This window comes from Giraffa tippelskirchi, chromosome 11 (genome assembly GCF_054371585.1).
Source record: "Giraffa tippelskirchi isolate mGirTip1 chromosome 11, T2T-mGirTip1v1.2.pri, whole genome shotgun sequence".
NCBI lineage: Eukaryota > Metazoa > Chordata > Mammalia > Artiodactyla > Giraffidae > Giraffa > Giraffa tippelskirchi.
The window spans coordinates 147,777,923-147,800,990 of record NC_137285.1 but is presented as its reverse complement, the minus strand read 5'-3'; the positions used below and the strand labels follow the sequence as shown (position 1 = coordinate 147,800,990).

At 38.2% G+C, this 23,068-nt stretch overlaps 3 protein-coding genes across 18 annotated transcripts in view; 2 read left to right on the top strand and 1 right to left on the bottom strand.

Annotated features, from left to right (window-relative positions):
- The window catches only part of LOC145525547 (olfactory receptor 8I2), a 120,071-nt gene that overhangs the window by 83,594 nt on the left and 13,409 nt on the right, over positions 1 to 23,068 (top strand). For 3 of the 16 annotated variants that reach the window (XM_081538907.1, XM_081538903.1, XM_081538910.1), the window contains 4 exons: positions 973 to 1,068; positions 1,343 to 1,563; positions 2,591 to 2,666; positions 5,334 to 5,410. The gene's annotated coding sequence lies outside the window, so the exon portion shown is untranslated. Of the gene's footprint in view, positions 1 to 972; positions 1,069 to 1,342; positions 1,564 to 2,590; positions 2,667 to 4,892; positions 5,014 to 5,333; positions 5,411 to 12,298; positions 14,529 to 23,068 lie in introns of those variants that run through there. The other 13 variants (XM_081538901.1, XM_081538899.1, XM_081538911.1 and 10 more) reach the window with 10 other exon arrangements.
- Positions 907 to 1,845, bottom strand: LOC145525552 (olfactory receptor 8H1-like). The gene has a single exon (XM_081538919.1). The coding sequence runs from the start codon at positions 1,843 to 1,845 to the stop codon at positions 907 to 909; it is 939 nt and encodes a 312-aa protein (XP_081395045.1).
- LOC145525551 (olfactory receptor 5J3-like) lies at positions 14,412 to 16,785 on the top strand. Its single transcript, XM_081538918.1, has one exon. It carries the CDS (start codon positions 14,412 to 14,414, stop codon positions 15,348 to 15,350), a length of 939 nt encoding a protein of 312 aa, XP_081395044.1. The 3' UTR covers positions 15,351 to 16,785.

The window sequence follows — 23,068 nt, the reverse complement described above, 5'->3', positions numbered from 1 at the left end:
ATTGACAGATGGATTGTTTACCACCGAGCCCTTGGGAAGCCCCTTATAGTAACTATACGGACCTGGAATTATTATTTATCTAGTGCAGTTGAGGAAACTTGAGGCTTGAATTTTCAGTGATTTACGGGTTATATAAGTAATAGAGCAGCAGTCCTAGAATCTGAATTTTGGAGTGTTTGGTTCCCAAGCAAGTGCTCATAATCACTCTGCTATAACGCTTCTCTATAAAGAAAGGAAATGATTTCTGAAATTGGTATCATTGTTCCCCAAACTGACCTCTTTTCCATCATAACATTCTCTGAAGTTGGATTATGTTTTGGAGTACATATGACATATTTTAAAAGCTGACAACTATACTTTTTCATTTAGGAAATCAGTTTCACTTAAAAATGTGTATAGTTAGACCATGGTTTTGGAGAAGGCAATGGCACCCTACTCCAGTACTCTTGCCTGGAAAATCCCATGGATGGAGGAGCCTGATAGGCTGTAGTCCATGGGGTCTCGAAGAGTCAGACACGACTGAGCGACTTCACTTTCCCTTTTCACTTTCATGCATTGGAGAAGGAAATGGCAACCCACTCCAGTGTTCTTGCCTGGAGAATCCCAGGGACGGTGGAGCCTGGTGGGTTGCTGTCTATGGGGTCACACAGAGTCGGACACGACTGAAGTGACTTAGCAGCAGCAGCAGCAGACCATGGTTTAACATGGTTTTGGTTTCCAATTATAATGTAGATTTCCAAAGGCATATTCTTAAAAATACCCAAGATTATATTTAGTTAGGCAAATGATGGCTCAGCACAATAAATAAACAAACAATTCTATTTGTCTCTGAAGAGACAGCAAGGAAATACACTACAGGAATGAAAAAGAAATGAACTTTGAAGTTTAACATCACTGTTATTTTAATTATTTGGAGGCCTTTCTCTTCTTCATGACCCTATTGAGTGCATTTTTTACTTCTTTGTTTCTAAGACTGTATATAAGTGGATTCAGCACGGGGATGACAATAGTATAAAAAACAGAAGCCACTTGATCCTTTCCCAAGGAGTAGGACTTCCTTGGTTTTAGGTAAGTGAAAATCATAGTGCTGTAAAAGACGGTGACCCCCAGGAGATGGGAGGCACAGGTAGAGAAGGCTTTCTGCTTCCCTGAAGTGGAAGCGATTTGCAGGATGGTGGACAGGATGGACACGTAGGACACAGATACTGTGATAAGAGACACCACTAGGGTGGAACCAGCAGAAATGAATATGATGATTTCGATGTCATGTGTGTCAGTGCAGGACAGCGCTAAAATTGCTGGTCCATCACAGAAAAAGTGATAAATTATCTTTGAGTTGCAGAAACGCAATCTACTCAAGCACAGAATATTGACAGAAGTGTCCATACAGCCAATCAAATAGGATCCAAAGACAAGAGAGCAGCATCGCCTGGCGGACATAACCACCTGGTAATGCAGAGGGTTGCAGATGGCTCCATAGCGATCATAGGCCATGGAGGAGAGAAGGAAACATTCAGTGGCGCCCAAGAAGACAAAGAAATACATCTGAGTGAAGCAGTTCAGGTATGAAATATTCTTCTTGGAAGTTAGCAAGTTGTCTAAGGTTTTAGGGGTGATGACACTTGAGTAACTGAGGTCAAGAAATGACAAGTGACTGAGGAAAAAGTACATGGGGGTGTGAAGCTGGGGGTCCAGGCGGATTATCAGGATCATCCCCACATTCCCCAGCACAGTCATCAGGTACATCAGGAGAAAGAGGGTGAAGAGGACCAGCCGGGTCTCTTCAGAGTCTGTCAGCCCCATGAGGATGAAGTCAGACACATGAGTGATATTCCTTCTGCCCATAGTGTTCAAATGCTCCAGACTGTTGAGATCAAAGTTGATACTCGGGAAAAATTTCTTCAAAAAGTTTGCATTTTCATTAATGACATGACAGATTTATGTTAGTTTAGTGTTTCTAGGCGTGATAATAATGAAATGTGTACGGAGTATGAAGAGAAACATCTTAATTTGATTGCCAAATATATAAATATAGAAACAGGTATAAATTGACATATGGATATAATATAATAAACGCTAATATATCAAAAACAATTAGGGTAGCCCTAACACCATTTCCCTTTGTTAAAATGTTTAATTCTCATTAGAATATTACATCATAGGTATTACTATTACCCACATTTTTTAGATGAGAAAAAGCGCACAAAGAATTTAGGTAATTTTTTCAGTCAGGGCTATTTCATGTTTTCTCTGTAATTTTACCAAGATAGATTGATCCCAGAGAGTATGCTCATGATACTCTATTCCTATTTATAATTAATTTCAGCAAATCTGAAAATAAATGCTAGATATAAAAGGAATAGTAGTAGAATTGTTTTAATGTATCATGATCATGTACTGTTCACTATTCTTGTGTACTGTTCAAATATTCTTTAATACTAATGAAAAATAAATATTAACCTCTTGACTTCTTGGTTGTAAAGAGTATTAAAATTATAGCTTCATATTCATATTACTTTCCAAAATATGTATTTTCCTAATTTGACTATTCAAAATCAAATTTCTTTTAAAATCAACAATTTCCTTGCAGACCTTGATTACATCAATTTTATATTCTGGGTCCACAAGTCCTGGGACTTCTTAGGGTAAGAAGAAGAAATGATAGAGTAAGTAATCATTCAAATAATATCTGTAAGAAATGATATAGAAATCATTTAATAGATATCTGTAAGAAATGATACAGATATCATTTAAAAAATGGTATCTGTATGCAGAGACTTCTGATAATTCCTTATTATATTTGAACCTAACAAAAGTCTTCTCATTTGGAGAATAGTACTTACCAGGAGGCAAAGTTAGTGAAAAATCATTTTCTTGTAATATTATCCATCTAGAAGTATGTCAACCTCAAATTTTGCTCACAAATGAAATATGAAGACCTTTTCAGTCAAAAATTTCTGTAGTATAATATTTGTTTTCTTTGAGATAAGTTCTTTTGACTTCTTAGTGCATTCATTTTGTTTTATCCTGAGAGAAAAGTTAATCAACATAGAAATTCTATTCAGCTGTGGATCATGTGTAAATTTTGCCTGGAAGTTGTATCTAAAAAGAACATCAGGGCTCTACCATGTAAGTAAACAGAGCAGAGTATGCCTTGCCTCTTATATTAATAATTTCAAGGTACCTCACATACTGGGGATTGATGGTAATGAAAATTTCATCATCCCTGTGGACTAGTTTCAAGGAATATTATTTTGCATGTCTCCAAGGACAAGATTTCTTAAACTAAGTGTAGCTATGCTAAGGTTTTCAAAAGCTAGTTATCTTTTCCCTTAGGAGTCAGACAGTGAAGAGCACGATGGTTTAATCTTCCTTTGTGATGCTCTAGATTTATGCATGTGGTGATAGAGAACCTATTTCTAGAAAAATGCTTGATTACTTTATGACTGGAACCATTAGGGACTACTGCTGCTGCTGCTGCTAAGTTGCTTCAGTCATGTCCAACTCTGTGCGACCCCATAGATGGCAGCCCACCAGGCTCCCCCGTCCCTGGGATTCTCCAGGCAAGAATACTGGAGTGGGTTGCCATTTCCTTCTCCAGTGCATGAAAGGGAAAAGTGAAAGTAAAGTCGCTCAGTCGTGTCCGACTCTTAGCGACCCCATGGACTGTAGCCTACTAGGCTCCTCCGTCCGTCCATGCAGTTTTCCAGGCAAGAGTACTGGAGTGGGGTGCCATTGCCTTCTCCGCCATTAGGGACAAAATGATGCATTTTTCACAATGAAACTTTTATATTTAAATATGTAACACTATTATAGGAGTTATTATGTTCATTAGAAACCAAATGAAATCTGAAAATGTGAAGGGAATTCTAGGCAAGGTAAGAACTAATTTCTTTAAGTTTTATTGAAATATAATTGATACAGGAAGATTTGCACTCATTTACTAGGTACATATTGAAGAGTTTGGGCTTCTGTATATATCCATGATGCCATCACCACAATCAAAGCTCTAAACCTATCCAAAACTCTCCAAAAATGTCCTTGTGTTCCTTTTTGCATATGTATAATTTATGATAACAACTGATTTTTCTAAAATAACTGTTGCATACTAAAACATATCAGGAAAAATAAAGATACAAAATGAGAATATAATAAAATTCAAAAATGATATGAAAATAATCAACCTCTTGTAATATTTGATAAAGTTTTCTCAATTTTTCTGGTTCACAAATGCTTATTTGGGTGCCTCTAGATTTGCATACTTTTTATCATACAGTATGCTTAGTATCCATCTGCATTTTATAAATAAAATTTCACAACATACTATGATCAATGTTATGCTGTCCTTCCTAAAACCCGTAATTTCATGCATTATGCATTGAGTGATACTCCATGGCCAACTTTCCTCCAGAAATGTTCATCAAATACTGCATTGTGGTGACCCAAGGACGAAAGAGCAGATAAAACCAAGGAGGGTCCTGGCATGCACGGAACAGAAACACCAGACCCTTATCGTCCTTCCTTCCCCCATGTTGTAATTATTAACGGATTTCAGGTCTTCCTGAGTAGGAGGGGAGAAGGCATTTTTGCCTTCCTCTTCCCCCCGCTCAGTATACGTGCCTCATCCGATCAGCAAATGACCCACAAGTCCCCTATCCCACTCCTTGTACCCTGGGTATAAAAGAGGATTAAGGACCCGTATTCAGCATCGGTTCTCCCTTGAGCTGGTCTGCTGTTCTAACAGCGTCTCCCACTCTAATCAACTTTACTTCCTTCTCAGTCTGTTGTGTGGAAATTCTTTTCCAACTCGCGCCCAGACCATGACATTTTTGGTGGTCCGTACGGGGACTTGGGGTCTCTTCCCCCACCTCCTCGCTTCTTCTTTCTCGTAGGGACCCTCTGAGAAGAGGCGAGTGCTGTGGAAGCAACTGAGGCGCTCTGGCCAGGGTTACCCTCTGGTGTGTTCCAAAGGCCCCACTGCTCACAGAGCCCCGGTAGCTGCCCCCCGAATGGGTGAGGGTCTCTCCTTTTTCTTCTCTCCAACTGAGGACTAGGCCAACCAATATTGTGTGTGCATGAGTCAGGCACTTAAAAGCCATCAGGGCACCTGCCACATGAAGGCTCCTGTGTGAGGATAAGGGGGACATGGAATGGATCAGGCTGCAAGGGCATCCGCCCCCAGCAAGACAACTTCCGTGCGCCATGTCAGGCACATAGTGGTTGAAGCAAAACAGAGACCGTTGTTCCCGGGCCACCGCCTCCCTGATAGGCTTGTAAGGCAGATTCCTCAGCCTTCTTCCCTGTCACTCTCACTTCTTCCCTTTTCCATCCAGATTGATTCACAGGAGCCTAGGTGTTGCCTCTGAGCCACCCCAAGAGTGCCTTCCACGTTTCAGCGAATCGCCAAACGGTGAGTCACCCGGTTGCTCCCGGGAATCTTGGTCTTTCTCTGCCCGGGTCACATGGTGCCTTAGCGGCACCGCTCTCGGGGGTCACCTCTCACTGTCGGACGCGATAGCTGGGACGGTCGGCCATTTTTGTGCCATGAGTCTCACGCAGAGATCCCTGGGACAAAAGGGACGCCTTTCTGTCAGCCGGTGACTCTCGGTACCCCCGTTCTAGGGCAGGTAGGCGAAGAGTGTGTTCTGGTATGTCCCGGGAGTCTCTGTCGGACTCACCCTTTGCCTATATTCTCAGAAACTGGAAACTTTTGATCCTGCAAAAGGCCTGGCCCCATTACAAACTGGGGGACCAAAAAAAGGGGGGAGGGCCTCTGAATGGCACACTAGCTTTTGCCAAAAGCAGGGAAAGGACTTTCCTTACGTTCAGCCCTTCATGGCTCTCAGTCAGAATCCAGGTTTGAGCGACTCATGCCACATGTGTCCTTCTGTTGCCTCCCTATCTCCTCGTGCCCCCCTGTCTCTCTCCATCAGTTTCCTAGACAACCCGTGCTCGACCTTTCACAGCCACATGACCTCTAGGAAAGGATTCTGAGGTTCCCTGTGGTCCTGGTCTTTCTCCTATATTCAAAAGCCTGAAGGATCAAAACTCTCCTCTACGCTTCAAAACCGGTTCTTTCTGCATATGCAGTTAAAAACAACTAGGTTGTTTAAAAGCCTTCCTAAGGAAAAGCTTGGAGAAGGCAATGGCACCCCACTCCAGTACTCTTGCCTGGAAAATCCCATGAACGGAGGAGCCTGGCGGGCTGCAGTCCATGGGGTCACTGAGTCGGACACGACTGAGCGACTCCACTTTCACTTTTCACTTTCATGCCCTGGAGAAGGAAATGGCACCCCACTCCAGTACTCTTGCCTGGAAAATCCCATGAACGGAGGAGCCTGGTGGGCTGCCGTCTATGGGGTCGCACAGAGTCGGACACGACTGAATGACGCGACTTAGCAGCAGCAGCAGCAAGGAAAAGCTTAAAGTTAACCCTTTCCATGTTCCTGAAATACACAGCCCACTTTGCCTGAGACCTCAGTCTTGGGCAAATTAGAACTTCAAAAAAAAGGGGGGGGGGTCAAAGAGACATTTTAAATGTCAAGTGGGAAACTATGAGATCTCTGTCTGGCTGGCTCGATTTATGCATGTCTCAGTGTGTGTCTTTTGGGTTTTTTTGATAATATTGCTGAAGTTGTAAATGAGTTCTAATAATTGGCCTAAAGAAAAGTAAGCACTTACAAATCAGACAATTCTAAATATAAGAGAAATTAACCTAAATTAATTTCAGATTCACATGAACTGGGAAATATTCAATATTAAATATCTAGCATTAATGTTTGTTTGCTAATCTAATATAGACATGTCTAAGAGCCATTAACATTAAGCATATTTTCATTGTGCCTAGGTTTTTTATAAATTAAATATTGTTATATTTCTATATCTGTTACAAGTTTGTCAGAAAGGAAAGTACCTCGAGTGAAGAGACTTAAAAAACATATAAATGAGATATGAGCTTTTAGATAAACTCTATTAAGAATAATTATACTTTAAAAATGTCTGTCTAAAACAGTCTCTCGAGATTTTGGTAACCTGAATTTCTAGGGTTGTGCTAAACTAAGTGACAGAAATTTATTGAATAGCTAGGTCATTTCCAAATAAAATAAGACTCTGAAATAGTCATACTTAACACTAACTGCCTCTTACACAGAAACTAAAGAGATTTTGGACTATTAATGAATAATATTTGGTGCCACCCTGAGATGTTCTCTATAAGAAAGCAAATTTTTAAAGAAATTATCACTGGTATTTATGTTCACCAATCTATAGAATGCTAATATAAAGGTCAGTTGTTGGTTGCTTTAGGAAGGTAGGGTGTGTGTTTTCAGTAAAGAAGTTTTGAGGAATGGAATTACATTTTATGAAGGGAAAAGGAAGTAGGCCTGAATTACAAGTGGCTGTTTCAGGATGGGAGAACAAACGGGTACAGAAAGTGATAAGAAGGTTTTATGGAAAGTGGACCCCAAGGGAAGAGTTTTGTGCTTAAATACATGTGTTCTTGAGATATTGAGCTGCCTTTGATAATGGATTTTAAGTTTCTTTACCTCTGAAGTGATCTGTTCTATGTTTACCTTTGAAATCTTCTTTGTTACTTTGGCTAAGCGAATATATTGTTTCACAGTGATATGTATGATTCTATCTGATTGAGTGTGATAAACCCTTTCGATATTTATCAACAAAACTTCCTAAATAACTTGACTTCTAGCTAACTTTGGGATGCTTTAGAGGGCCCCTGAGACATCCAAAAGAGCTATTAAACTACCTGAGTTCATTTGACATGTTAAATTACATGGGAAGTATTGTTGGAGGAGTGATGAATCTTCTCAGGTTATATTGTATATTGATGTTACTTATATAAATATCTTAGAAATTATGTGAAATTCATGAAAATCTGATATGTCCTGGTAAAATGTTTTCAGTTATAATTCTACTTATCATGTTAAAGTGTTACAAGTCACAGCAATGGCCAGACTACTTTGTCAATTGCAATTTAGTTAGATTTTAAACATGCCTTCTATGGTTTCACTCTCATGCCTTTAGAAAAATACTGTTGGTTCTTCAAGATGTATGGAAAAGACTTTTCTAAGATTAACTGATAAACAAATTTTGTTTGTTATCTGGTAAACTGGTAACAGACTGGAATTTAGTCTACTCTCTATGTTAAGAGAGCAAAGTTTTCTTAGAATGAAGCTTTCAATAACAGATTATGAATTTCTTTGCCTTTAAGTGATTTATATTTGTTTTTAAAATCTTTTGTGACTTTGGTAAATAAGCATTATTTAAGATTATGGTACATGTAAAAGCTCATTCTGTTTCTACAAAAAAATAAACCCTCACTGTTAGACTTTTGCTATCCTGATGTCCTTAAAACATGGCAACAGTCTACTCCTAAATTGGAGAATTAAAAATGGGTGAACAATAGCTGTAAATCAAAGAGTCAGGGCTATGGGAAATCTAAGATTGCTCCTTGGCTTTACCTGGCTCCCTGACAAACCTCATTTTCATTTGATGGGTTAAAGCCTTCCCTGGCTCCAGGGTCAATGCCCTCATAATGAAAAAATCACATTTCACTGAATATTAAGTTTTGCTAATTGTTAAAGTAAGTTTCGAGTTTTGTTTACTAAGACTCCTGAGATAGTTCCTTGTTATATTGCTCAAAAATTTAATTAAATTATTAAAAAGGACACTCTAAATTTGTTTCTAAAGCTTATCTCAGTAACCAATCTTCAGATAAAGATCAGATGCTCCATGATGTATGATCAGGAGATTAACACCAGGCTATAGTCATATAACAAATGAAGTCAGATGACCTGGGGTATGCTGGGCTCTACCTAATGAAAGTTCTTGACTTATAATTCTTACTTATGACTTTACTAATAACTTTTGGCTATAGCTATTTTATTTTCTATGTGACTTGTTTCAGAAGATTCTTACCTTACCAAATGTGTGACTGAGCCTGTGATAAAATGCTAATTTGCAGTTCCATATGAGAGCAATGATTGTAATAATGTAACTCTAGATATGGGAAGTAACAACAAGAGGGAATATTTTTCTGGACCAAGAGGCTAGTAAGACAAGTATGATCCAGAGACTTTTGCTACTCGCAAGGCCTGGTCCAATAACAACACACTGAGTGACCTATCAATGGAATCTTCCCTAGACCTGGGAGTGAGCCTTCCCAGCCCTGTGGGACACAATGGCCATAAAATGCCCTCAAAGCATAGTCAAATGTGTGGTTTTGAAGGGACCCTGCTGACTGGAAGTTGGCAATTGCCAGCTGCCCCTACAAAGATTACATCATGACCACTGCAAGCTGCTAACCTTCAACACCCCCTGAAAGGAGTTCAGGGTGGAATTCAGAAATAATGGTGTATATTTGATGGTATCACCCACTTGATGGACATGAATTTGAGCAAGCTCCAGTAGTTGGTGATGGACAGGGAAGCCTGGCATGCTGCAGTCCGTGGAGTCACAAAGAGTCAGACACGACTGAGCGACTGAACTTAACTGAACTGGACTGCAGCATGCCAGGCTTCCCTGTCCATCACCAACTGCCAGAGTTTGCTCAAACTCATGTCCATTGAGTTGTGATGCCATCCAAATATCTCATCTTCTGTCTGCAGTGGTCCATTTATGCATCAATTTGTTTCAATTGTAGCTACTACATTACTAAAGCAGCCTCAGTTGAATTTGTAGAAGTGGATGAACCACAAAAACACAAAAACAGAGGGAAGACTCTCAATTACACATGGATTTTTCAACTGCACAAGAGGACTGGCACCCCAACACATTATTCAAGAGTCAATTGTGTATTTCTTGTATAAATATGTCATATGTGGACTGAAAATGGATTATATGTTTAAAAAAAACAAACAGAACACCCCAAGTACTTAAAGTGCTCTAGGCCTCATCAAATAATGCATTATCTTCTGGCCTAACTCAAGCTTAGAGTATCACCTAACCCCCACGCCTAACTTTTGCCCATCAGCTGTTAATTCAGAGATTTAAGAAATTTGTATTTAGGTTGAAAAATTGTAATTGATTATAGAATAAATAATAAAGGACAGTTCATATACATATAAACATGTATATATATATATAATATGGAATAGTTTGAAATACTGCTACCAGAATTGCTCATGATTCATTTTAAGATAAAGATAAAAACCCCCAAATTTTTGTCAGCAAACACAGGCTAGATTGGATGAATGGTTGGGTTCTTTGCAAAGAAGCCTTTTAAGATGTAGTAGTTTTAATTGTAATTTTCTTGATGACATTGTTACAATCTAAGGAAGTAAAGGGATAGATTTTTTAATTATCAGGTCTTGTTCTACTACCTTAAAGCTCACTGATGTTTGCTTTTGCTTCTGTTTGTGTGTTTATTTGAATATGTGTGTGTGTTTCTGACATTAGGCACAGATAATACATTCTGAAAAGCTTCTCTTCCTAAAGCACCAAGCAGGGATCACTATCAATTGCATTTATATATATATATATATATATATATATATAAACACACATATTTATATATATATATACACACACACACATATATATATATATTCAGTTCAGTTCAGTCGCTCAGTCGTGTCCGACTCTTTGCGACCCCATGGACTGCAGCATACCAGGCCTCCCTGTCCATCACCAACTCCCAGAGTTTACTCCAACTCACATCCATTGAGTTGTTGATGCCATCCAACCATCTCATCCTCTGTTGCCCCCCTCTCCTCCTGCCTTCAATCTTTCTCAGCATCAGGGTCTTTTCCAATGAGTCAGTTATTCGCATCAGGTGGCCAAAGTATTGGAGCTTCAGCTTCAGCATCAGTCCTTCCAATGAAAATTCAGGACTGATTTCCTTTAGGATGGACTGGCTGGATCTCTTTGCGGTCCAAGGGACTCTCAAGAGTCTTCTCCAACACCACAGTTCAAAAGCATCAATTCTTTGGCGCTGAGCTTTCTTTATAGTCCAACTCTCACATCCATACATGGCTAACTGGAAAAACCAAAGTTTTGACTAGACGGACCTCTGTTGGTATTTGTATGTGTATACACACACACACACACACACACACACACACACAGTTTTTTCTCTTTACTTGTGGCAAATTTCCTTTATTCATTTTAAAGTAAGGAAGTGAAATGCCTTAAGGGGGCAATTGCATTCTTGTGAGTTTCCTAAATCCCTCAAGATACACAGAGGAACTTTTAATAACATATTTATTATATCCTTTGATCACAAGATGAACTCCAGGGACTCTATTCCCATTTGAACTGAGGTAATTATATAAATGAACTTTTTAACTAAATCTGTTTCTGATATGATTGTTCTTTGCTCATCTTGCTCTTGTGTTGACAGCATGGAATCTGTGCTTTTTGTTCTTTTATTTAAAAAATTTTAAATTTCAAATCTACTACCTGTTAACTTCTGCCACTGACCTAATTTATGCATCACTGCAAACCAACAGATTTAACTATCTTTTGTGTGTTTGTTTTTGTTTGGGGGGAAATATAGAAAAATAGACCACAAGAATGGGTGGTAATGAGGCTCATAAATGAGCTAAGTTGTTGCACATTTTTTTTTCTTCCACTCATTGGTAAGTAAAATTCATGTAATACTCAGTATATATGCATTCTGTCAATAAGTTGAAATACAAAGAAGAAGAAGAACTTCAGATTTTAATGTGATAAAGACTTCACGGTATGGGGGAGGGAGGGGTTTGTGATTTGTCTCTCATCTCCTTCTATATCTGCCACTGAAGTCTCTTTCTCTGTATTAACCTCAAAGTTGTCGTGCAGCTTCTTTGGGAGTAATAAAAATGAATGTTTGGATTCAATTTGGAATATTTTCTAAAGAATGAATTTCAAAATAAATCATAACTATGTAACCTTATGAAGATTATTCATCTGTCTCCACAGATATTCTAAATCTATAAAAGTATTATAATAGAAGAACAATATTGTGAGATTATGAAAATAATAGGAAATAAGGAAATATTGGGTTTTACATATTGAACGCAGGGCTAGCATCTCCCATGTGAAAGGATGATAAATTCAAGAAAACCTAATCCTTTATCCTGTAGAAGTAAAGTTACTGTGTGTGTGTGTGTGTGTGTGTGTGTGTGTTAGTTGTTCAGTCGTGTACGACTCTTTGCCACCCAGTGGACTGTAGCCCTCCAGGCTCTTCTGTCCATGGGATTTCCCAGGCTAGAATACTGGACTGGGTTGCCATTTCCTTCTCCAGGGGATCTTTCCAACCCAGAGATTGAACCCAGGCAGATTGCAGGCAGATTTTCTTAGCATCTGAGCCAAGGTTGCGCTAGTAATCCTGACTTATTTACAATGTTTTCATTTTTAATATAAATGTGAAAAAAGAGTTCCATTTTGTGAGCAATATTTAGAAATGATAAATGTGCATTGGAAAAGACATAGCATATTTTAAGAAACTTGCTGCGATATCATGAAGAAAATATTGCAAAGAAGTAGCCATATATTCTATAGGTTATTTTATTTTATGGGACTTTCCAAGTACTCAGAAGATGTCCATTGGTTAAGTGGAAAAGACATGGCATATTTTAAGAAACTGTTGCAATATCATGAAAAAATTATTGCAGAGAAGTAGCTGTATGTTTTATAGGTTGGCTTTATTTTATAAACTTGCTTTACTTAGAAAAGTGTAAAGATTGTTTCCTGAGTCTCTTGAGTATGGCGTTTCTATTGGATATCATGGCCGTAACTCTTCCTTTGTATTAGAAATGCATTGTTAATACAAATCATCCAAAGAAGGTCAGTAACAGTTCTGCTTCTTATGTCATTTAGTCTTAAGACTTTCCACACTATCATATGAATGCAGGAGTATATTGTATGGCTTGTCATTTTGGAAAATGAGAACCACCTAAACATGCCAACTATTTCAATAAATTTTTTTTTAAAAAGGAAGTTTTCCCAAAAAAGGCCAATTATAAGTTCTATTTATCATACTTCATATTTCAGCTCAGACTACCCTCTCTCTCAATTTCCGGTGGACATTCTGCTCAAAAGCCAATGCTTCTGGCTATTTTCTAAGAATGAATCCAGAATTTTTGATATTGGGGCCTTGCCTTTTGTCAAATAAAAGTTTTAAAAAATGAGGACTACACACTAAACATAAAAACACAAGTGAGAAAACAAGTTTAAAGGTTATGATACAATTTATGCTCAGATATTTATAGATATGACATTAGCCACAACTAAATCTGATGTGTTTATTTTGTTGTTATTGTTGATGTGTAGTTGATTTATAATATTGTGTTAGTTTCTGGTGTATGGCAAAGTGATTCTCTCTCTCTCTCTCTCTCTCTCTCTATATATATATATATATATATATATATATACACATACACACACACACACACACACACATATATATGTATGTATTTAATGCATATAAATTCTTTGTATATAATGTATACAGATTCGTTTTCAGAGTCTTTTCCCATATAGCTTACTATAAAATATTGAGTATAGTTCCCTGTGTCATTCAGTAGGCCCTTGTTTTTATCTATTTCATTTATAGTAGTATGCATATGTTACTCTCAGATTCCTACTTGATATCTCCCCATCCCCTTTCCCTTTGGAGACCATAGTTTGTTTTCTATGTCTGTAAGTCTGTTTCTATTTTGTAAATAATTTCATTTGTATCATTTTTTAAAACTTTTTTTCTTTCAGTTTTTGACTGTAGGATCTTAGTTCCCCGACCAGAGATCAAAAGTACACCCCCTGCAATGGAAACGTGAAGTCCTAACCACTGGACTCCAGGGACATCCCTGTATCATTTTTTAAAAGAGAACTTCAGTGGTATCACAGATTAAATTTCCAACTTAAATAATTATGCTTTATACTCTAGATTTTGCCTATTTTAGAAGCTTCCCTGATGGCTCAGATGGTAAAGAATCTGGCTGCAATGCAGGAGACCTGGATTTGATCCGTGGGCCAGGAAGATCCCCTGGAGAAAGGCTACCCTCTCCTGTATTTTTGCCTGGAAAAATCCCATGAACAGAGGAACCTGGCAGGCTACAGTCTATGAGGTCACAAAGAGTAGAACACAACTGAGCAATTCACACACACACAGAATGAAATTCACTGAAGTTTTTTTCTTCACACTAAGAACAGCATTTTGAATGTATCCTGAAGCTAAGACTCTGATGTTTTCTTGCTTCAATTCTTGGAATTTTCTATGGGACAAGCAAATAGACAGGGCTTGAAGAGACTAGATATTGCCAGTTAAATTTTTTCTAATTTTATAGCTAAAACAACCGGAGTAGAGCAGTCAATAACTCAAGTCATGTTGCTAGTTAGAGATTCCGAGTAGTCTTGATAATGCTGCATGATCATTCTCAATTTATTTGTTAACAGTTACCAAGATAAACAAAGACATGGCTGATGTTAATTTTACACTGGTGACCGAGTTTATCCTTTTGGGACTGACAGATCGTGCTGAACTGAAAGTAGTCCTCTTCCTGATGTTCCTGCTCATCTATACCATTTCCTTGGTGGGTAATCTAGGAATGCTCCTTCTAATCCAAATGACTCCCAAACTCCAAACACCCATGTATCATTTCCTTAGCTGCCTGTCATCCATTGATGCCTGCTCTTCGTCAGTCTTTGCGCCCAGAATGCTGCTGAACTTCTTTGCTGAACGGGAGACAATCTCCTTCTCTGCATGCATTGTGCAGTACTTTTTATTCGTCTCTCTTCTTACCGCTGAGGGCTTCTTGCTGGCAGCAATGGCTTATGACCGCTATATGGCCATTGTGAACCCTTTACTTTATACCATGGCTATGACAAAAATAGTTTGTGTTGTTTTGGTCATTGGATCATGTGTGGGAGGCATAATCAACTCATTGATTCACACAATTGGCTTGCTGAAATTGTCTTTCTGTGGGCCAAATGTCATCAGGCACTTCTTCTGCGACCTTCCCCCGCTGTTGAAGCTGTCCTGTTCTGACACATCCATGAATGAACTGCTGCTTTTAATCTTCTCTGGCATTATTGCCTTGATCACTTTCATGACTGTGATGATCTCCTACATCTTCATCGTTGCCGCTATCCTGAGGATCTGCTCAGCAGCAGGAAGACACAAAGCCTTCTCCACGTGTGTGTCACATCTCACGGTTGTGACTCTACTGTATGGCTCTGTAAGCTTTAGCTACATTCAACCAAACTCCCAGTATTCCTTAGAACAGGAAAAGGTGGTATCTGTGTTTTATACCCTGGTTATTCCTATGTTAAACCCATTAATTTATAGCTTAAGAAACAAGGAAGTGAAGGATGCTGTGAAAAGGGCTAGAGAAATGAAGCATATTCCTTGTTAATTTCATACCATATGTGCCAAATTGTTTGCAGACAAATGAGTGCTTTGGATAATGGTATTTATATTCATTTATTAAAATTATGAACTATTTTGCAATGGAAGTAAAAGGCCTGGAAGAACAGCATGTCATAGTACATATGGCTGGTTATTGTGTAAACCAAGCTAATAAGCCATAGTAAGTTCCAGTTTAGCTGTCTCTGGCTAATTGTTAACATTTTTATTCCCGTATTTAGGTAGAAATAAATATATACATACAGACACACAGAGACACACACAAATAGGGAGACACAAACATAAAATTCATAAGTAATGAAGTATCTCTTAACTCATTTTCTCTATTGAGCACAGACAAAACGCAAAGTAATTTAAAAGCAAAAGGCATTGATATTTGAACTATCCAATAAAACTGACAGATACATGTTCCTGGAATTAGCCCGAAATACTTATAGTCAGATATTCTGCCAAATGAATGCAAACACGCAAAAATAGTCAGAAACAGGACTTGGTTCTTGATTACCTTTCCACTCACAGGGGTTAGTCTAGATCATTTCTTTTTTTCTCGCCATAGTTTCCATTACCATTAAATCGCATGAAACTGAGAAAGATAGGATGCCTCGGTTTCATTACCATTTCACACAGAAGGGCCACTAATACTCACAGAAAATATATCCTGAAAAAATGTACTTAATGTTTAGAAAGGGTGCTGTCAAGTTAATTAAGGAACCATTAATAATCAGACTTATTCCCCTTTCCTTTAAGGATCTTTCAACATCTTCTTTAGACGTTAAACAAACAATTCTCTGACAGTAGTTTAGATTGGAGAAAACATGCTGTGAATTCTAGGAAGAGAAAATATGTGAAGCCAATTGCTTTCTTTTGATTCAAATTATATGTGCATTTTTTGATCATGGCCATTCTGACTGGTGTGAGGTGCTACCTCATCATAGTTTTGGTTTGCATTTCTCTAATAATTAGGGATGTTGAGCATCTTTTCATATATTTGTTGAACATGTGTATGTCTTCTTTGGAGAAATGTCTGTTTAGGTCTTCCACCCATATTTTGATTGTATTGTTTGTTTTTTTCATACTGAACTATATGAATTATTTTTACATTTTGGAGATTAATTCTTTGTCAGTTGCTTCATTTGCAAATATTTTCTCCTGTTTTGAGGGAGGCTTCTGGGTTGCTGGTAATGACCGTGTTCATTCTGTTAAAATCTATTCACTTACAATTTATGGACTTCTCTCTGTGTATGTGTATGTTAATTCTTGGAGAAGGGAATGGCAGCCACTCCAGTACTCTTGCCTGGAGAACCCCCATGGACAGAGGAGCCTGGCGGGCTACAGTCCATGAAGTTGCAGAGTCAGACACAACTGAGCAAGTGATCACAGCACAACATTTTAAATCTCAGTTAAAAACTTTACAAAATAAGAAAAAAAAATTTATGTACAGGTGCATAATGATAAAATCAGGCCTGTAAATACTGATTGTCCCATAGTGATCTCCTTTCCCTAAACTGCTATAAATTGGAGTATCTGGAAAACAGAAATGGTTTTCTAAAGAATACTTTCATTTATAAATAAAATCATATTTAATTTTCTAAATACAGAAATAACTAGTGGCAAGTAGGCTACACAGCACAGTGAGAAAGCTGAAGGCTCAATAAATATTGTCATGTTTTAAAATTTATTTTTTTCTCAGTTTCAGCTAAAATAATATGTAAATGGTTCCGCTACCTGAGAAGGTAGCAAGTTGAAATGCTTATTATATTAGCCATTCATGCAAAGAAATTCATATGAAAGTTTACTTTTTAGAATGAAATAACACCACCACTAATATCAAAAAGAGCATATAACATTTGTATAGACCTTCACAATTTTCCAAAATCATTTACTATATTATTTGATATAGACTCCTATATGGGTACATTTTTTTTTTTGGTATGAGACTTCATGTAAATGCCCTTGCATGAAAGTAATTTTCAGAATAAAATAAAATAATGGTAATATTTAAGCCTAATTTTATATAATTCTCCACAATTTCTCAAGAACATCCAATATCTTGTATCCTAGAGTATGGAACACAAGGAATGGTACAGAGATAAGATTATTAAACTCAGAAAAAAAAATTTTAATAATTAAAAAAAAATTCTGTTATAGTATGTTCTGTGCACTGTGCTAATTTGCTTCAGTTGTGTCTGACTCTTTGTGACGCTATGGACTGTAGCCCGCCAGGCTCCTCTGTCCATGGATTCTCCAGGCAAGAATCCTGGAGTGAGTTGCCATGCCCTCCTCCAGGGGATTTTCCCCACCCAGGGATTAAACCCTTATATCTTGCAGCTCTTGCATTGGCAGGAGGGCTCTTCACTACTAACGCTACCTGGGAAGCCCCTGATGCAGTACAGTCTCTGTGAAAGAAGGGACCAGACTCCCAAGTCTCTGATAAAAGAACACAGTTGTACTAAGTGTGAATGTGTAGTTGCTGCTGTTTTGTCTCTAAGTCATGTCCAGCTCTTTGCGACCCCGTGGACTGTAGCCCTCCAAGCCCCTCTGTCCGTGGAATTCTCCAGGCAAGAGTACTGGAGTGGGTTGCCATTTCCTCCTCCAGATGATCTTCTTGACATATTTTTCTGTTTCTCTTTCATCTCCTGTACTGGCAGGTGATTCTTTACCACCTAGGAAGCCCAAGAGCTCCTATCAGTCCAGTTCAGTCGCTCAGTCCTGTCTGACTCTTTGCGACCCCATGGACTGAAGCACACCAGGCCTCCCTGCCCATCACCAACTCCCAGAGTTTACTCAAACTCATGTCCATTGAGTCAGTGATCCCATCCAACCATCTCATCCTCTGTCGTCTGCTTCTTCTTCTGCCTTCACTCTTTCCCAGCATCAGGGTCTTTTCCAATGAGTCAGCTCTTCACATCAGGTGGCCAAAGTATTGGAGTTTCAGTTTCAACATCAGTCCTTCCAATGAATATTCAGGACTGATTTCCTTTAGAATGGAATGGTTGGATTTCCTTACAGTCCAAGGGACTCTCAAGAGTCTTCTCCAACACCACAGTTCAAAAGCATCAATTCTTCGGTGCTCAGCTTTCTCTATAGTACAATTCTCAGATCCATACATGACTACTGGAAAAATCATAGCCTTAACTAGACAGACCTTTGTTGCAAAGTAATGTCTCTGCTTTTTAATACGTTGTCTGCTGCTGCTGCTGCTGCTGCTAAGTTGCTTCAGTTGTGTCCGACTTTGTGCGACCCCATAGACAGCAGCCCACCAGGTTCCCCTGTCCCTGGGATTCTCCAGGCAAGAACACTGGAGTGGGTTGCCATTTCCTTCTCCAGTGCATGAAAGTGAAAAGTGAAAGTGAAGTCGCTCAGTCATGTCCGACCCTTAGCGACCCCACGGACTGCAGCCTACCAGGCTCCTCCGTCCATGGGATTTTCCAGGCAAGAGTACTGGAGTGGGGTGCCATTGCCTTCTCCCAAATATGCTGTCTGGGTTGGCCATAACTTTTCTTCCAAGGAATAAGTGTCTTTTAATTTCATGGCTGCAGTCACCATCTGCATTGACTTCACTCTTGCCATCTCCTGTTTGGCCACTTCCAATTTGCCTTGATTCATGGACCTAACATTCCAGGTTCCTATACCATATTGTTCTTTACAGCATCAAACCTTGCTTCCGTCACCAGTCACATCCACACCTGGGTGTTGTTTTTGCTTCGACTCTGTCTCTTCATTCTTTCTGGCGTTATCTCTCCACTGATCTCCCATAGCATATTGGGCACCTACCGACCTGGGGAGTGCAACTTTCAGTGTCTTATCTTTTTGCCTTTTCATACTGTTCATGGGGTTCTCAAGGCAAGAGTATTGAAGTGGTTTGCCATTCCCTTCTTCAGTGAAGAGCTACTATATTATACTATAAAAAGAAACTGGCTGCTTAAGTGAGGAAAAGAAATCTCTGTCTTAGAATTCTCAGACAAATGAAGAGTCTGTTGCAGGTGTGTAGTTCATATTATTAGATTGAAAAATTAGGAATATAACAAAAATTAGTAACAAACTAAATATATATATTAGTATATATCCTGAAAGTAAATAAACCGAGTTAAGCACATTCCAAATGTCTTTAAATGACAAATAAAATTAGTCACCGGGAAATCAATGAGGACTTCACCAATGAAATATCCGTTAGCACTCTGTCAATTGTCACACAAAATATCAGGAAAAAAATTGAGAATGAGCACTTGTAGCTCTAAGCTCTGCACTTCACACATAAAACTGGTTAGCGTTTAGTCAATATCGAGAGAAGTCACGGCTCAGCTGATGTTTGTATCACATAATTTCCTCTCAGCACTCAGAGTACCTATATCAAATATGTGCTAATTTTATTTTATATGTGTAAACTTAGAGTCTGCAATTTGGAAATGGTCTAAATCATTGCAAAAATAAGTTACTGGCAGCATCTGGACTAGCCATGGCAAACTGGCGTTGAGGTCATTTTTGATTCTTATTAGGAGACTCTCAAGTCAATGCAATGGATTTATGTTTCTAAGATTTGAGGTTTGTTTGGGCTTCCCAGGTGGTGCTAGTGTAAAGAACCCACTTGCCAGTGCAGGAGATGTAAGAGACATGGGTTCAATTCCTGGGTCATGAAGATCCCCTGGAAGAGGGCATGGCAACCCACTCTCATATTCTTGCCTGGAGAATCCCACGGACAGAGGAGGCTGGCGGGCTACAATCAATAGGATTGCAAAGAGTTGGACACATCTGGAGTGACTTGGCATGCACACAAGCATAGTGCCATTACAGCTCCTTTTCTGGTGGCTCAGAAATCAAGAATCCATTTGTAATGCAGGAGACATGTGTTCTATCCCTGGGTCAGGAATATCCCTCAGAAAAGGAAATGACAATCCATTCCAGTATTCTTGCCTAGGAAGTCCCATGGACAGAGGGGCCTGGAGGGCTACAGTCCATGGGGCCGCAAAGAGTCGAACATGGCTAGCGACTGAACAGCACCTACCACAATAGAAACACATGGTCATCAAAAAATGGAACTTAGCATTCTTTAAAACACACACACACACATATATATACATATAATTAAGCTATGTAAATCATAATTATAAACACCATGGAGTTCATTTTTAATAATTTGGTTTTCCCTTGTTGTTGTTGTTTAGTTATTAAGTCGTGTCCAACTCTTTTGTGACCCCATGGGCTGTAGCCCGCCAGTCTCCTCTGTCTGTGGGATTTCCCAGACAAGAATCCTGGAATGGGCTGCCATTTCCTTCCCCAGAAGATCTTCCTGATGCAGGGATCGGGCCCACGTCTCCTACGTGGCAGGCAGATTCTTTCCCACTGAACCACCAGGGAAGCACTTTTCCGTGTAGAACCTCATAGTAGTTAGACAAGAACATATACAACAATTTTCCCTAAGACTGAGAAAAAGCCAAATCCATGAACTGCTCTAATTTGGAAAGATGGTGCTGGGACCTTACTTTCCCCATGCCTCTTGTTAGCCGTTTTGATGAAATTCAGTATTCACAGAATCCCTGGTGATCACATCCTCCAAAGGCCCAGAGCCAAATATAAACACAGGTCAGGAAACTAAGAGAAAGGAACAGACCTCCTTTTGGCACCAGGTAGGTGTTGCATTTATGTGTTCTAACAAAGGAATTATAAATGCCTTTTCCACTTCTCAAAAACAGCAACTCTCAATGAAGTGAAAGTCACTCAGTCGTGTCCGACTCATTGCGACCCCATGGACTGTATAGTCCATGGAATTCTCCAGGTCAGAATACTGGAGTGGGTAGCCTTTCCCTTCATGCTGTGAATGAAAGGGGAAGAAAAATCGCCTGCCTCAAATCTATTCTAATCATTGGAAATAGAACTGTCTCACAATACAAGTCAACTAACTAACTTGAAAGAATCAATGGGCTTAGTCCATATTTCCTCAAGTAGCTGTGCTTAAAATTTCACATAATTATATAAATTAAAAGAAATAATATATTTAAAGAAATTCTTTAAGAACTAAAAATAATTATTGCAAACTGTTGAATTTTGTTAAATCTGAGGGAAAGAACAGTCATTTATTTGGTCCTATTACCAGAGCTAATCTTGAGACTCAAAGATTAATTTATTTTATATAGCTGAATTTATAGCAAAAGAAAAGTGCTGTTATAAGGCAGTATAGAAGAAAATTACTGTTCATTAAGTGATCCTTGGTGACTTGGATAGTAAACAATTTGCCTGTAATGTGGGAGACTTGTGTTTGATCTGTGTGTCAGAAAGATTCCCTGCAGAAGGGGATTCCACTCCAGTATTGTTGTTTGGAGAATTTCATGGACAGAAGAACCTGGCGGGCTATAGTCCATGGGGTTGCAAAGAGTCTGACTGAGAGATTGACACTCAAGGAAAAAAGAAATATGAAATCAGTGAAATAAGAAACTCATCATTAAAGAAACACATTGATTTTTTAAGAAACAAAGTTAGTCAAGGCAAAGCTAACAAAACAAAACCCAAAACAGCAAAGATCCAAAAAATGACTTTAGCCAAAAGCTGTTTGTCCTGTATGTCAACAGATAGTCTTACCTCTACTTTCCTTATTAGTTTTACTCTGAATATAAAGCAAACTTTTAGAGAGTACCTATGGTATACAACATAGCTTTCCCATGTTTTCTTATCTAACTCTCATAACTACATCTTGAGGAAGGGTTATAAATGAAGCTAAGAGATATGAAACCACAGCTTAATGTGGTAAAAAGTGTCTAGTCATTCTTTTTTACGTCTTGTGCTTTGGTAACATGGACATAATCAAAGTATTTTATAGCATGATTTGTAGTATTTGAATTGTTATTAATAACTTACATCACACTAATGCTATTAAATAGCTTACTATACAACACATTGATAATAAGGCACAGAGACCCAAGCTCATTCATTCTTCATTCAATACCAGGAAGTATTATTTCCAAAGTACGGATTTTGGAACATCATATTCATTAATTTTTAGTGAAAATATATTCAACTGTTAATCGGATGTGAAACATGTTCTATATTTATTTCTTTTGTTGGAACTCACAAAGCATAGTCATATACTATGCATTACTAAAAGTTCTGCAGTAAAGAAAACCTTCCTTAAAAATTATTTAATCAAATATTTCCCCAATATATTAGGTATCAAAACCTTGCTTTTTTAAATTTATTTATTTTTAATTGAAGGATAATTTCTTTACAAGAACCTTGACTTTTATGTACTTTGAGTTATATGATAAATACCTAAAAGAAAATAATGATCTAACTATTCCTGGGTAATTATACCTGAGTAAAAATTCAGATATGGGATGAAATATGCCAAAAGCATATGCATTATACTTGAAATCAGATTTGAGAGTTTTTGATTGCCAGGATTAAAAAATATTGAAAGTTTTCTATCTTAATTTTAAAAATCTGATATGGACTAATTAAAGCCATTGGATAATAAAATGGGAAATCAGAGGATGAAATAATAAATATCTATTGGAGGATCAAAGAATGACTTCCTGCAGTGAGTGAGTTTTAACAAGTAAGGTATGTTAGGATAGACAATTTTTAAATTTGTTTCTTTCTGTATTCTAGACACCCCCATTGCCATTTTCCATTTTTATGGATAATCATTAATTTTATTAGATGATATTATATACATGCATATGTATATACATATATATATTCTATTCATTTCTTGTT